This window comes from Heteronotia binoei, chromosome 18, assembly GCF_032191835.1.
Source record: "Heteronotia binoei isolate CCM8104 ecotype False Entrance Well chromosome 18, APGP_CSIRO_Hbin_v1, whole genome shotgun sequence".
Lineage (NCBI taxonomy): Eukaryota > Metazoa > Chordata > Lepidosauria > Squamata > Gekkonidae > Heteronotia > Heteronotia binoei.
The window spans coordinates 47396822-47413037 of record NC_083240.1 but is presented as its reverse complement, the minus strand read 5'-3'; the positions used below and the strand labels follow the sequence as shown (position 1 = coordinate 47413037).

At 49.5% G+C, this 16216-nt stretch overlaps 1 protein-coding gene across 2 annotated transcripts in view; it reads left to right on the top strand.

Moving 5' to 3' along the window:
• NF1 (neurofibromin 1) overlaps positions 1-10795 on the top strand; it is a 249271-nt gene extending 238476 nt beyond the window's left edge. For both annotated transcript variants that reach the window (XM_060259690.1, XM_060259689.1), the window contains one exon: positions 10198-10795. In XM_060259690.1, coding sequence (XP_060115673.1) covers positions 10198-10340 — 143 coding nt within the window. In that variant the 3' untranslated portion in view covers positions 10341-10795. The remainder of the gene's footprint in view (positions 1-10197) is intronic.
• The last annotated feature ends 5421 nt before the right edge of the window (positions 10796-16216 follow it).

Genomic DNA, 16216 nt, shown 5'->3' with positions numbered 1-16216 from the left:
TGATAAGGATTCTAATGACTTGCAAGACATTGGAAAGTAATAGAAGTGCAGAAAAGATGCGAAGGTCAATGAAGGCTCCATGTGTAGCCTGCCCCGCATACAAGGACAGTCAGTTTCTTGAATTTATTTATTGCTGACTTGTTTTAAAGAGGTACAGTGTGCTTTTTAGTCAAATGACTGTCAAGGCATCTTTGAAACTACATATTCAATAAATACAAAAGAAAGTTATTTTTTATTTATTTTAAATGTTGATATCCTGGCTCTTCAGAGCCCTGCTTGAGCAGCTCACAGACACAAAGGTAGAACATTCAGCATTAACCTGTTCAGCAGCCCTGGGCCTGGGACTGTCTGTCCCCTCCCCTCAACAGAGAAAGGGGATCCAGAGTGCCACATGGTGAATATATTAAATGTGATTATTTTGATACATTTGAGCTCAGATACGATTCCGAGATCTGAATGGCTGCGGAACAGCAATAAAGATAACAAAGGAATAACCATGGTGACAAAGCAGGGATCTGTTTCAGAGAATTCTTCTTCAGTGTGCCAATAATGTGTAGACTAAATAGTTGCACTTATGGAGATATTCACTGCCTCATAAGACAGGAGCCAACAACCGCTGAGGAACTTCATTATAATTTTTTTCAGACTTGAAAGCTCTATTTCTGTCTGCTGTTAGAAATCTCCATGCAGAGGATTATGGATTCCCTAGTCTCTAGGTAAGGCAATGAATATAGAGCAGGGTGGCCAAACTTGCTTAACATAAGAGCTACATAGAATAAATGCCAGATGTTTGATAGCTGCAAGGAAGGCAATTAGATTGGGGAAGAGAGAGGTGGAAAGAAAGCAACCTTGACTTTAAATGTATTCTCCAAGCCACCAGCAGGCTTGGCTAGATTTAAAGAGACATTCGAGAGCCTCACAATATGTGTGAAAGAGCCACAGTTTGGCCATACTTGATATACAGCATGTCTTATATAGCAATCTTCTATTCATTGTGGCCAAAACTTTTAATCAGGAGCTCCATAAAAGCAGAACTTCACTAAACCCTTGCTGGATAAAAAGCCCCTAATTCTGCAAGAGCATCATATCACATGCGGTAAAGCAAAAGTGGGAAATCTCTGTCCTCTTGTGACGAGGGGTCACGTCCATGGAGCAGACAGAGATGGACCATTCCATCTTGTTCTTGCTGTCTCTGCCATTGCCTCACATCTGAAACAAGGAGCACAGAGGTCTGTCATCTCCAGGCACCTTGGACAAAACAGTCAGAAATTTCTTGCTTGTGTGCTCTGAGTGGGCCCGCTGTGCACACACTTCTGAAGCCCATGGGTTGCTAACCTGACCACAACTGTTTCCTTTGGTTTTGTTGATTTCTGTTGATTTCACTGCAGATGTGATTGTACTTATGGAATAGCTGCTGCTACTCAAAACATGGTTAAGTAGTGTCTACTTTCCATGTCGCTTTGGCAGGGGATGGAAGGCAAAGAGGTGTGCATGCGCTCGTGCCAACATTGCTTTTAAAAGACGTTGTCACATTCCTCCCAAATGGGATAATACCAGGATGTTGCTATGCTAGCCAGAGAATAAGGACTTTCCTTGCTGCAGAGGGGCAGTTGGAGCATGTGGGGACTGTGGGGAAATGCCTTGCCTCCTGGAGAGGAGGTTCCGTCTCTGAGCTCCGAGACAAGAAGGAAGGCTGTGGGGGCAGAGGAATTTGGCCCTTGGCATTACAGCAGCAATGGGCTACCTCTTAAGAGGCTGGGGGTTTCCCAGAGTGCCTACCACATAGTTCCCCAACTGCCTTTGACCACGCTGTGGTAAGAGGGGAGTCCCGGGAAGGGGGAAGGCATGCGGTTGGCAAGGGTGCCAATCCTCCAGGGGTCTCCCAAAGAAGGACTTTGGTCTCTGTGAGAACCAGGTGCTGGGTAGCAGAGGACCTCGAGGCCAGGCCTCAAAACTGGCAGGAAGGGGGATTGGGAGTCCTGTTCCTCTCAGTCAGGAACCCCTAAATTGAGCAGGTGGTGGCCCTAGTGGCAGGAAGAAGACTAGCTCCCTCCAGAAGTTGTTGGCAGCCCAAGAGGGAGTTGATGGGACTGTGTCTGAAGGTCGAATGGGGTCGGTTCCGTCACAGGGACCATGCTCAGCCTCCCATTGCAGAGGTCAGTCTGTGGACGAGGGAGCAAGAAAAACCAGCCTCCTCCAAGGCCCCCATGAGAGAAGTCAGGGAACAAACCCCACCATCCTTCTGCAAAGTTGCAGAATTAAGCAGCACCTTAAAGATGAACCATTTATTCCAGCATAATCTTTCATGATTCAAATGCTCATAAGGCATTTGAAGAAGTGAGCTGGGAGATACAAAAGTTATGCCAACATAACTATTAGCCTTTTAGGCGCAACTGGACTCCTGTTTTATTTATTTCATTCCATTTGTATCCCGCCCTCCCCACTGAGGCAGGCTCAGGGTGGCTCACATGCTCCTGCATAGGCTTGAATGTTTAAATTTGCTCCAACCAGCTGCAAAGCTGCAGGAGCACCGTCCTTAGCAGCTTCGGTCCTGAGCTCCGCGTGTCTGGGGAGGCATCCGAGTGGGACCCCTGGGCCTGGAATGTGGGCTTTGCCCATGTGCACATCAGCTGCATTGAGCGGCACCAGGAGCCACTGTTTGTGGAGGCTCCACTAATGCCCTGGGCTGCCACTCTTGATGCTGTCTTCGACCTCTGTCCATTTCATGTGTGTCAGCCGTCATGGAGGAATGAGGCATGCTTTAGATATTGGAGGCATTTATATCCCACCCTTTGACCAGAAAACTAGTTCCTGGGGCAGCTCAAAACAAAATTTCAAGAACAGTTCACTTAAGATAAAGCTTAAACTAAACTTGCAGGATATAAAACAGCAAACTAAATTTGCAGAATGAAACACAAAAAACCACACCTAAATTTGCAGAATGAAAGTAGCCAAAGGCATTAAAAACCAGCAACTAGCTAGCTACAGCAGGAATAAAAATCCAAACTGAAAATCAGGTTTGAAAACAGAGATTGCAGCAGCAGTTGCCAATTCATGGGATGAGGCTGGGGAGAAGCAGCCCTTCCCCAGAAGCCTGGAAAAGCAAATATGTTGTGCCTGTGGACTTAACCTTTCCACAGCCATCAGGAATGCAGGAGATGTGGGGGCTTCTGTCCTGTGCCACAATAAATCCAAGAGCAAAATCAGAGGTGTCTGTAGAGGGCCCCCCACACACACACTTCTGGATATTATGCAGTCAAGATGTTCTGCATTTGTTTTCCTGCCAGCTGCACATATGCAGAGTTGAGACTTGCTGCCCCACACAAGTGAACACAGATTTGCTACACATTACTCTGGACCAGGGGTGGCCAAACTGTGGCTCGGGAGCCACATGTGGCTCTTTCACACATATTGTGTGGCTCTCAAAGCCAGCCAGCAACTTGGAGAATGCATTTAAAGTTCAAGCTGCTTTCTTTCCACCTCTCCTTCCTCCCCATCTACTTTCCTTCCTACTCTCAAACATCTGACATTCACGTCTTGCAGCTCTCAAACATCTGACATTTATACTATGTGACTCCGACATTAAGCAAATTTGACCAGCCTATGCTGGACTTGCTCTTTCCAGGACCTTCGTATGAACGTCAGTGGAAATGACTGTTTAGCTGGCGTTTCCTTAAAATGGACATTCTTCACAAGGTAGCTGGGGGAAGACTGAGTGGATGTTTTGTGGCAAGAGGTTATCCAGAGTTCACTTCTGAGTCAAGGCTGCGGGCCAGATGGCATCTTCCAGCCAAGGAAGGATGCAGCTTGAAGAAGCATTTTTGAGAATTCTTGGATTAGCCAGAGTATCAGTGCTTAGACTGTCATAGTTCTGCGTAGGATTGCTCTGTGAAGTACTCGCTTTGTGGTGTGAGCTAAATACTGTAGTGCTAATCTGTCTTTTACAAGGAGAGACTGCTGTGAGTTGATTCCTCTCCATGTTCTGGCCATACATTGCAAGGTGCTAATTTTTGCCACTGTTTCCTCCTCCCCACATTCATAGTAACACTGTTAATTGGGGAAGACAAAGAGGAGCCTTGCTGTGCTTTAAAGACCAGCTGGCTTTTAACCTCATGCTCACCTGCATCTTCCAAAGTCAGTGGGCCTTGGATAGACAGGGCTCCCAAAAGCCACCATCAAAGAGCCCACCTGTCCCCATGACCTTGATCCAAGTCAAATATCATAACAAAACAAATCACTTGACTGTCTGTTACCTCACATCTATAACAATAAAAGGATCCACATGTCCATCTGTCTTTCCATTTGTGGCAGGTGTAGCTCATCGGAAAATACAAGTAGGAATCTCAAAATTGGCCACCAGTTTCAAGATGACTGTGGGAGTGCCAGGGTCAAAAATGAAAGGATTAAGAATAGTCTGGCCCAGGTTATTGCCAGATCCCTTCCCCCTCATACTATTTGCAATGGAAACAGAACTTGTCTAGTGGTTATATCTAGTGGGTTTGTCTGATCTCCTTTTAGAACAATCTCAGCCAGTGGCCATCATGTGACCCTGCTCCAGGCCTTTGAGGTGGGAAGGAACTTGTAGGGTCTTCTCCACAGTGGCCCCAGCTTCATAGAATTAATTATGGCAAAGAACCATAATTAATCAAGAGTTTCTCTTTGACACACATATAATTTTAAGCATTCAATGAGCTATAGTTTATATAGTTTTCTTTCTCAGCCCCACCCACCTCACAGGGTGTCTATTGTGGGGGAGAAGATATGGGAGATTGTAAGCCACTCTGAGTCTCAGATTCAGAGAGAAGGGCAGGGTATAAATCTGCAGTTCTTCTTCCTTGCCTTAAATTGTTCTTTAATGATAATAGCTTTTATTGCAAATGTTGTTTGCCTTTTTTACCAAAAAAAATTACATCTCACAATGAACAACCAATATAGCTGTGTATGACCCAGCAGCAGCACCTCTGAGGTTTCTGTGATGATGAGGAGAGACGAGGATCACTTCCTCCTGATGCTGCCTGTCTGGAATCATGAAATCCACCTCTGTCCCATAGAGCTGTTTTTAACTCTAGTAGCACAACTGGGAAGATTCGGGGGCAAAGGCAGGCTAAAATAAATAAAGATATAGTAAATAGTAATCCCTTTTTAAGTAAATAGTAACCCCCCCTTTTTTGGGGGGGAAGACTTTGGAATAAACAAACTGTTTCCAACCTCTTGTGTTGCTCAATGGGTTTGGGCACACAGGCAGCCACAATTGTAACCCTTTTGCCGCAGATGATGAATGGCTTGTAGGATTGGCTGGGATGCCGTCCTCTTTGTTTGGCTAACTCTACTGCTTGCTTCCTCTAGGCATGATTTGCCTTTCACACTAGACTTCCCCCCCCCCCTTAATGTTGAGTGATCCAGTCCCTCTCTTGTTAGCAGGTCATCAGTGTGCAATGGCAGGGCTGATTTGAGTGGAGAGTGGGGGGGGGGCTTCCTCTCAAGGGCTGGCCCTTCCCCTGCTGGGGCTCTGCAGTCTGCTGCTTTGGGGGGGGGGGGGGAGGAGGTTCCTGGTTGCTCTCCCGGACAGTGGCAGGGCTTTCCCAAAACAGCTAAGCAACCCAACCAGCCGTGTGATGGATACAGGTAAAAACAGGACAGTTTGTCCAAATAAACCAGGTAGTGCAGTGCAGAAGATAACCTGGTCCATTAAAATGCAATTAAAAATGAAAGCAGTGGAGCAGCTTGATGAAGTTGTTGCCCAGTTGCCTGCGGGCCCCTCTTGCATTCACTCAGCCCGCCCCCCTTCTCCTTGGTGCCTGACGGAAAGTAAGTAAGCACTGCATCTTTATTTTTAGTACATTTCTCTCACCCTACAAAAACAGAGAACGTAAAAATCTAAAAGGCATAAATTTTAAGGGTAGAACCCAGAATATCTGAGGCTCCCAAAGGCCATCTGGTGCCACCTGACTTCTCTGTGCATCTTGGTGGCAGCTGGGAGACGTGGCCACCCTGGAATGATCAAGACGGGCGAGAAGGTGCTTTGATCCTCGCTGAGGCATTCTTCAGGTTAAAAAGAGCACTTTAACTTGGGCATGGAAGCGGCAGGCAGGCAATTTGAATATTTGTCTTCATGGATGATCCTCTGAGATGCTGGATTGAAAGCCAAGCCCCTTATATTGCCACATGTTTGGCTAACTGGTGAAGGTTTTGTTCCTTTCTGTAAATTGCAGTAATTCTGTAAATTTACCTGTTCTGCGGCTGACATCTTGCAAAGCACGCCATGTTGCAGTAGCTCAGCTAGCCATGCCAGCAGAAGGCATGTCCTTGAACCCTTTTCAAGCCTGCCAGGAGTGCAGACAAAGACCAGGCCATTCTACAAGTGGTATATGAAGCTGGGGTTGCACAGAGCGCCTGACAGACACACTGAGCTGAACTGTTCTGCCCAGGTAGCTTCCTGGTCCACCACGATGGCTGCATCAACCTTCGGTTTTGCTCTCTGATCTTTTTCTGTTTTGTTGTCATCGTGAAGAACCTTGGTCTTCCTGCAGGAGTTATTCCAATGCAGAACATCAGCTAAATCAGACAGTTGCTGCCAAGAAGCCTTTCAAGGGCAGGGCATGTGCACATTAATTCTGCTGTAGCCAGAATGCCAATGCAGTGGTGCTAGCAGAACACTTCGTTCTCTGCAGGCATCCAGGGGCTCTGCATGGAAACTGTCCTCCCCGCATCTTGGGTGGTGGTGGGGCAAGCAACTCAGAGAGGGTGTTAAATGCCCTCAAGTCCTGCCCACTGAGGGCAGCCCCCCGACACCCTCTTCTTCTTACTAGCCTGACTGGGTCTTGCCAGCGGAGGACCTTCCTGGCTTCCTTGACTGAGTCTGTCCATCTCTCTCCCTGCTGGCCTCAACATTTTGCCTTGTTGCCCAGAAGCTGTGGTGGCAGAGGGCACGTTCTGACCCTTTCAGGCTGCACAGCCAGGCTGGAGGGACAAGGGCCGTGGCTGACAGAGCTGTGGGAGGAGGCGTAGCCGAGGAGGGCTTCTGGGGGAAGGTGGGCCTGCAGGTCCTCTCCCGACTAGTGGCTGGCACACAGATTGCCTGTGAGGAAAACATTGACCAAATGAGCATGGCAGGTGTCCCCACACCACCTGATGGATGGCCAAAGCTCCGCTTTAAACAGAGGTGTGGGGCCAGCCCTGTGCATCCTGGTTGGTGGCTTCAGTGAGCCTGCCTGGGGCAGCTCCAATGATGACTGTTGCACACCGTTCGTTGCCTGCACGTGGCACGTGACCTGTGACCCAGCCTTTGGGGGGAGGGGCATGAGTTGGCTGGCCTGGCTGGAGAAGCAACGGGAGGGCTTGCTGTGAGCCCAGAGTCCCAGCATGCTTTGCACACAGCAGGACTCCTGGGCTCATTCTGCAGGTTCTCTGCTGGCAGACCCCGGAGAGCTGCTGCCAGCCAGAGTGGACAAGCACAGAGCTCTCTGTGGGGCAGCTGCCTCATCCTCTCAAAACACATCCAGATGTGGCTTCTTCTGTTTTTCCAAAAGGTGGGTTGCGGAAACCCGTGGCTCACCCATGGCCGATAGAAAAGAAGGTTTTTGTGTGCAGCTGTCTTTTGAGGAAGGGGCTGCTGCACCGGCCTTTTCTCTTGGCGGCTAGCAGGTGTGGGCTGCAGGCCAGTGGGCAGCTGCCAGGAGCGGTCTGTGCTGCATCGTGGCTCTGTGCCATCCTCCCCTCGCAGCCCCTCCTGCCCGCCCTCTCTTCTCTTCTCCCAGCTCAGCATTTCTTCAGAAAGGGGATGGGGAAAAGCAGCTCAGCCACTCCCACAGTGCCTCCTCCGGCATAGACCTCTCTGGTGCTTCTGTATTTGGAACGGGCAATCGAAGCAGTCTGGTGATTGCAAGAACATTTTCTCCTGGGGGAAAGTAAAGCATTGGGGCTCCGTAGCTCAGAAGAAAGAACCCAGTGGCTGCTGGGGGAGACTGGAGGTTTGCAGCATGAAGAGAACGGGGACATTTCCCCCCCCCACCCCCTCGTGGAAGTGCTCAGGAGGAGGTCCAGGGCTGGCGGGACACAGCCCTTGAGAACCTTTGGGAATCCACACCACCGGCTGCAGCTCCGGGGGCCTTTCAAAAGTCTTCCACAGATCTCCTGGGCCAGAGGAGCAGCCAGAGGATGAGCTGCTGAGACTCCCTTTGCCAGAGGCTGTCAGAGGGGGACTGGCTGGGAGCTGAAGGGTCAGGATCCTGGCTTTTGTGCCCTGCGGGGAGGGGGACGTCCTGAGGCCTCTGGCCGGCCATGCTGACCTTAAGTGGAAGCAGCAGAGAGGGGCTCACGTGCCGGCAGCATCTGTCAGACAGACTCTCTTGGTCCCTTTATGCCCCGCTTTTCCTCCCCAGTTGGGACTCCAGTCAGAGCCCCATTCTCCCCTCCTCCATTTCCTCCCAACAACAACCCTGTGAGGTAGGCCAGCCGGAGAGTTTGTGCCTGGCCCAAGACCACCCAGTGAGCTTTCATGGTAGAAGTAGGAATTTGAACCCAAGTCACCACTCTCCCTCCTGCACCACACTGGCTCTCTGCTTCCAGGACTTCACAGGGAGACCCGGGAGGGCTGTGCAGGGGATGGGCCTCTTTCAGGGAGGAGGACCTTGTGACCTCAGGAGGGATTGCCGAAGAAGCGCTGCCCTTAGGGGCTGTTCCAGCCTCTGGGGAGGCAACAGCCAAGCCTTCTGGAGCTCCTGGGCAGGCTGCGTGGGGCTTGGGAGGGCACCGAGTGGAGCAGGATGGGCGAGCCCTTGGTGTGGAGGCTGGAGGCCCAGCTTCCTGGCAGGGGCCCGCACTGGGTCCTCATGGCCCCCCCCCCCCCGAGAGGGAGGGGAGGCCCAGGGTCGCCCACTTCAGCCACAGCACACCTTGAACAAAACCACTCATAGCCTGATGTAGTGGAACAGGATAGGTAGCTTGACACCAGGAGGTTTGGCTGCACCACGCAGGGAACAAATAGTTTGGTAGAGGCGTGCACAGGTGGATGTCAGGGAAGAGACTGGCTCTTGATCCAGATATGGCACAGAGCTCTCTTTGGCCCCATCCCCACTCGCCAAGCCCCTGCAAGAAAGAGTTTCAGTGAGATTCAGGGGCAGTCTGTTCCCCAGAAACAGAGGGAGGGGGCTTCAGATAGGAAAACCAGAGGAACTCCCTCCCTTGGAGAAATCCATGAAAGGGCATTTGATGGCTTCCCTGATGTCACAGAAGAAGAGCCCCGTGGCACAGAGTGGCAAAGCTGTAGTACTGAAGTCCTAAGCTTGGCTCACGACCTGAGTTCGATCCCCGGCGGAAGCTGGGTTTTCAGGTAGCGGGCTCAAGGTTGACTCAGCCTTCCATCCTTCCAAGGTCGGTCAAAGGAGTCCCCAGCTTGCTGGGGGGGAAGTGTAGATGACTGGGGAAGGCTATGACAAAAGCACCCTGTAAATTGTGAAAGCAATGTCACCCCAGAGTCAGAAACGACTGGTGCTTGCACAGGGGACCTTTCCTTTTCCTTTCCTGATATCACAGAAGGAGCAGGTCGGGGAGCAGGCAGAGAAAGAGTCCTTTGCAAAAGTTGGGGAGGTTCCTAAGAAGGCTGGGAGAGGCACTTGCTTAGAGAAGAGAAGGGAAACTGCAGGTGGAAGGGAGGAGAGCACACAGGGTCCCCGAAGTGAGAAGTGGTTTGAAATAAGGAGCCAGCCTTTTGGCTGCTGACTGAATTGCAACCTCCTGCAACATGGACACAAGTCGATAGAGAACATCTGGACACTGGCAGTGCTGCTCTCAGACTGAGCCCACTTCGGCGGGGAGGGCGGGATATAAATAAAATTGTATTATTATTATCAGACTGCAGGCTGGCTCAGGTGGTTGTGGCATATGGAGAACAGGCCCCCTCTGCTGGCGACTGGTGCTCAGTGTGTGCTGGGATCTCTTTGCTGCCTCGACTTAATTAAACCCAGTTCTTGCATCTTGCTTCACCTACAGCACTCCTTACATAGTAACCTTGGCACAAGAGAATCTGCCTCCTCTCTCTCCAGCTCTCCCTTTTCTGGGATGCTTCTCAGTGTTCAAAAGGCAAAGATAAACCTTTCATGTTACTTTTTGTAAAAAATGCTAATTATTATGGTTGGTTTTTGAAGGGGAAAAAACATTAACTTGACGTTTACTCCCTGCTTTTATTTATTTGTTTAGGAATTGATAAGGAAAACGTGGAACTGTCCCCAACCACGGGGCACTCCAACACCGGGAGGACTCGCCACGGTTCAGCCAGCCAAGTCCAGAAGCAGAGGAGCACAGGCAGCTTTAAGCGCCACAGCATTAAGAAGATTGTGTGAAGCTTTCTCCTTTTTTAAAAAAAAATCTTGTTTTTTTTCTAAAAACACACACATAAGACTGATATACGTCACCTGGGCTCCTTACTAGTGCCCCCCTTCCTCCCCCTTGCCAAGTGGTCAGGCTGCACTTACCTTTTTTTTTGCGGGGCGGGGGGGGGGGGGGAGGAAGCCTTGACCCTGCCAGCCCTGGTGCTGGGTGATCAGCTCTTGAGACGTTGGCCTGCATTGTGTTTCCTCCTTTGCTTGACTGAAGTCGTCTTTTTCTTTTCTGTTTTGGGTTCTTGTGTCTTTTTTCTCCCCAGGCAGTCAATTTTTTTTCTCCCCAACCCACTGAAACAGCCCAAAGAAAACCAGTGGTTGCACTGAACACGGAATTGTTTTCATGTGAGACTTTTTTTCATGTTGTGAGATGTCTTCTCCGGTATCTCCCTTTAATGAAAAGTGTGACTTGTCAATCCAGTTTGCCCATTCCTTGTTTGGTTGGCCAGTGGACATGCTATTTGAAGCTCTTTAGTGGTGGGTGGTTTGTTTTTTTTACTGTACTGTACTAAAGGAGATCTCCCATCACAATAGTAAGACACTATGTTTTAACTAGAGGGCAAGACAGTTCAGTATATGAAAGTCTCCTCTCTCACACACTAACTAGCCAGATGTTTTAGATGATATGGGCCAAAAAGCCTGTCTCTTGGTCCCTGAGAGCCAGCCTCCTGTGTCTTGTGGAGCAGAGTGGACAAAAGTTGCCTCTTGCCTCACTTCGCTTCAGCAGGAGTGCCTCTTCCTCTTGAGCATGTAGGTGCACGACACCCCAGCCAGGTAGGCACTCTCCCGCTGACTTTCCCACCCAGTTGCCACTGCTGACACATTGTGCCAAAATGTCTTCTCTGCAAAAGTTGCAGCCCTACTTGCACCTGCAACAGCAACCCACTGAAAGTGCATGAGTTCCCTGCCAGATGTGCACAATGAACGGCTCCTGCATCAATAACAGCCACTCACAGTGAGGCTTTGGTGGAGCTTCTTCAGTCTAAATACATATGAACCACATTTGGCGTGTTTTCTTGAAGGCCTCACTCTCCCTCCTCCCTTTCATCCTTGGTACCACCCTGTGCTGTAGGTGAGGCTGTGAGAGGAGGGGGAGGGCTCCCTAACCCTGGCCTGTTCTGGTGTGCAGGTCATTTAAGCCCCTGACAGGCCCAGAAGCGCACTTGAGCCGCTCTCTCAGGGGTCACAGTTTGGCTGGGCAGCTTCCCTCAGACAAGAATCCCGGGCTGTGGGAATAGAGCTGGGATCTGTGGACAGCTAAATGATGCTGCAGCAGGTCTCCAGAAATGCCAGGCCACACACCAAACGCAGGCCAAGCTGGCTTTATGGATGGACTCCACTTGACAGTCAGAAATGTGCACTTCATTTAGGTTCAAGAAAGGAGTGGGAGATTTTATTTTTAAACAGGCATCTATTCTTGAAACTGAAATAGATTTCAGCAACAACAGTCAATTATATTGTGGCTTTCAAGGGGGAAATTGTATAATTATTAAAACCTCTGTGGTGAGACTTTAATAGTGACTTTCAATAAATTAAACACCACTGAATCCTTAGAAGATGGTACAAGTGATCAAGAAGCATAACTGTTAATGTGTCACGACCATCCAGTTAGCATGTAACCCATTTTATGTATTGAAAACAACTCCATTGTTTTACGGTCAAGAAAGATTATTCAACTTAGTTATATTCCATGGTGGAGGGGAACTGAATGCCAGCTTGATTGCCGCAGGAATTGATCGGTTGTGAGATGGAAAGACTTCGGGGGGGAAGATGTTTATTTGTGCCTGGTGATCAGTGGAGTGACCCTGTGCCCTCCAGGGCCCCCCTGCCCAGGAATTTGGTCTCACTGTGGGAAGTGTTGGCACCAAACCCAGCAGAGGCATTTTTAGAATGGGTGGGAGGATTCTGCTGCACCCAAAGGGGGACCCCCGGCCAGGCAAGGGCAGCACTTGGCGCAGAGCCCCACGCAAAAGCCACCATTATCCTTTGTTCTCAAGACATACCAGGATCCACCCAGACTCGGAAGATCAAGCAGAATGCCAGAGCCCCCCTGCGTGTTGGAACTGGCATGTTGGTGGCAACGTGGAGAGCCTTTGCCATGGGGACAGTCAGCAGGGGTACCTTCTCGTCCACTGTAAACATTAGTGGCTTAAGCCCAGGCACAATCTGTTCTTATCGTCCTGTGGGTGCACCTGAACAGCTGGGCAGTGCCAGTTTCTACAGAGAGGGGCATGGAGCAGTAGAAGGGGAAGCAGCCGGCAGTCTACTGTGCTCAAAGTCTCTGGGCTGCCCTGGAGAAGCAAATCCCAAATGGTATGGGGAAGCCATCTCCCCTCCCATGAGAGCAGGAGCGCCCCCCCCCCCGTCTGACCTTCTCCCCCGCTTTCTGGCAGCTGTCACTCACAGGGCCTTCCCTGCAGCAACAAGGTGGGACTTAAGCAGGGTCATTCAGATTTGCTCTTTCTCTCTCCTGGTCCCGCCTCTCCCTTCTGGCCGTTGTTTGCATACAGGAGGGTGCAGGAAGAGGGGCCAGTGCTGCCAGAGGAGGCTTCGAGTGCAATCCTAAGAAAACTCCTGGAAGCAGGCCCTTCTGAGGAGGGCTCTGAGTAGACGACCTGAGGATTGCTTTCTTGGGGGGGGGGGGGGGACGGTCTTCTGTTTTTATTTCCAGTCATTTGGAGCTAAAAGTCTATCAAAAGGTTCTGTTCTCTCCACCCCCACGAAGAAGAAAATGGCCACAGACAGGAAGTGGGTCCGTGGCCATGTGGTCATGTGTACTCAGCCTCTCCCTAAGCTTTTTTGGTTGTGTAAACTGCATACTTTTGGTGCAAATCAAAGTTAAAAAATTTTTGGAAATTGGTCCTTGTGACAGTCTGCAAAACTGATACTTTCCGGTGCAGCAGGAAGGAGTGATTCCGTTGGGCTAACAGTGCCGGGGAAGGTTGTTCCTCCTGTTCTTTCAAATGACCTGATGGGGCAGCCTTGTCAGAGGGGATAGAGGAGCTGCAATCCCAAACGGCAGGGTCTAAGTGGAGAAAGCATGCAGAGCAACCAAGGGGTATCCCCGGCCTTTTCCCAGATGCGCATCTCTTCTGCTGATGGTTTGCTCAGTGCCTTAAATGTTGCTGTTCTCTCTTTGGAGGAGGAATGGGCCTCCTTTGTTGTCACAACCGACTCCCCTCCCCTCCAGAACTGCTCTTTTTTATCCATCAGATGAGAGGCCGATTCAGAATCCTTGTTTTGAAGAAGAGATTCCCTCTGGTTGTGGTGCAGAGGACAGTGGTGGGGGGAGAGAGAGAGAGACGTGTCTGCCCCCTTGCCTGCTCTTGAGGGAGACGTGGAGCCCCCCCCCCCCCCCCCCCCCCGCATCTCTACATTTAGCTTGCCACTGCCAGCATAAGCAGCCCTCTCCCCCCAGGCACTCTGTTCTGACTATTGATAAACTTTGGCTAGAAATTCAGCTTTTGTCCAAAAAATCCCCTGTGCCCCGAGAATAGGGTTGTGATAAACTAATCAGCACATAGAAGTTCGACATTCTTTCTTTCCAAGCCTCATCTCCGTATGTTCAGTTCAGTACTGTAAAAAATTTAATTTTCTTTCTTAAAAAAAAAAGGAGGGGTTGTCGTTGATTCAGAGTTACCCCTGATACATTTTACTTTTGTGCATTTGAAAAATCCTTTTGATTCCACCAAAGGGGTCCCACTTTAAGGCGTGTGCATTTCTTTTCCGTAGGCAAGAAACATGAATAGTGCAATCCTAAACAGAGTTACACCCTTCTAAGGCCACTGGCTTCTATGGCTTTATGAGGGAGTAAGTCTGCCTAGGATAGCATTGTCTGGTGATGGACTAAGAACTGAGCAGTTATGAAAACGTCTCCTCTTCTCTCCTTGGTAGGTTTTTTGGGGGGGGGACTTCTGCCCCCCCCCACGCTTTATTTTTAGCTCTATCTTTAAACATAATAATAACTTTTTCCAGATGTATTAAAGTCTGTTTTAAGGAGACACTTTTGAGCATTGACCACCCACTATCTTTTTTAACACCGTATATTTACCCTGTAAATAGTTTTGTGTAAAATTTGACAGGAAAAAAAAGTATATTTACTACACTGTAAATATATGTGATGATATATTGTATTATTTTGCTTTTTTTTGTAAAGCAATTAGTTGCTGTACATGTATAACATAATGAAATTTGATTATCTTTAGCGTTTAGTAAATTGTTAATGTACTACTTATTCCCCCCTCCCCCCCCCCTGCTGTTGCATTCTGCCATTTAAAGGAAGCCAGGCTGCGCATCATAAACTTCACAGGAAGAAAAGAAGGCCGCACCGGTAAGTAGGAGGGGAGGAAAGAACAAGGTGCAAAATAAGCAATTTATTAGACCTTCCAGATCCCAATCCGCTTCACTGCGGCTTCATCAGGGGATCTTCTGAGCCAGAGAAGTTTCTGTGTGAGATTCCCCTGACAAAGCTGGCAGCGAAGGGTGGTCTAATCTTTGCACCCCTTGCAGCTCATTCTTTTTGCCCTCTTCCTGTCCTACACTAAAGACGTGGTGTGTTCTGGGCTTCCTCCCTTCCAGTCGAGGGCTCCACTTTGGGCTCCCCCCCCCTTCTCTGTCTAGCAATCCTGCTAATATTGTGTGGGCCCTGCAGTCCCCAGCTGGGAAACCGGCCGAGGGGCTCGCTCACAGCGGGTCATTGGAGGTATATATATAAATATATATATATTATATATATTTTAAAAAAACCTGTAGAAATCATGGTTTCAAATAATTGTTGTTTATCCCCCCCCCACTTTCCTCATGTATGTACTTCCCTTTTTTGAAGTAAAAAAAAGTGTAAATTCAACCTGTTTTTTTTAAATTTTGTGGAGATCTTCAGTTTTGTGTGTCCTGGAAGCTTTATGATTTTTTTGAAATTGTATTTCTAGCATTTGGCATTGAACCCTCACGTAAAGACTTATTCTTGGATAAACAAACTAATTTTTTTTAAAGGTAATGATTGGGGAGTCTAATAATGACAGAGCAGACTCCGTGTTCCCAGTCAGGAAGAGAACACTGGCTGGGCTGCACACGCACCAGGCACAGCAAATGGAGGCCTCCCCCCCTTGCCTGTGCCTGCTGCAGAAGGGAGGTGCCGCTGAGGGCCAGCTACAAGAAGGGGAAAGGAAGGAGGAGAAAGCAGCCTGCTGGGCCCCTGTGATCCCAGAAGGGCAGATGGGAGCGGGGGGGGGGGATTTTGGACTGCCCAGCCAGTGGGAGACCAAGGCACCAAGCCGGCTGCCCTCCCTCCAAGGCTGCGCGCTTTCAAGGTTAGTTCCAGAAACAAGTTACTTGGGTAGCTGTAGCAACCGGGGCCAAACAACTGGGTTTAGATTGAAGCCCCAGAATTTCAGAATACATCAAATAATGTTAAAGCGATCTATTTAAAAAGTGCTCAGGAATCAGTTATAAATAAAAGCCCAACCGTGGTGGCAATTCTGAGGATTTTCATTAGTTGGATGTAGCCTGCAAAGGATTGGCTCACACTGTCTCTGCTGTGCCATTGGCTGATTCTGTTTTCCCCCACCCACTGCCAGCCCCGTCAGGCAAGAACCCCAGCAGAAGGCCACTGCCCCTCGAGGGAGACAGTTCTCTGCTGACAGGGAGCTTTCTGAGCAGTGCGGCTTCTCAGGGCCTGTTGTAGGGAGTCCAGGTGGGGGGCAGTGAATGCCTTCCCTTGGGTGGGTGGGATGACAGCAAGACTGGGGGGGGCACTCACCCAGAGGCCTTTAGTTATATCTTTCCAGGTTGGTCAGAAATTCCTAAGGTGTCACTACGGGACTTTGAGGGAGGCCTTT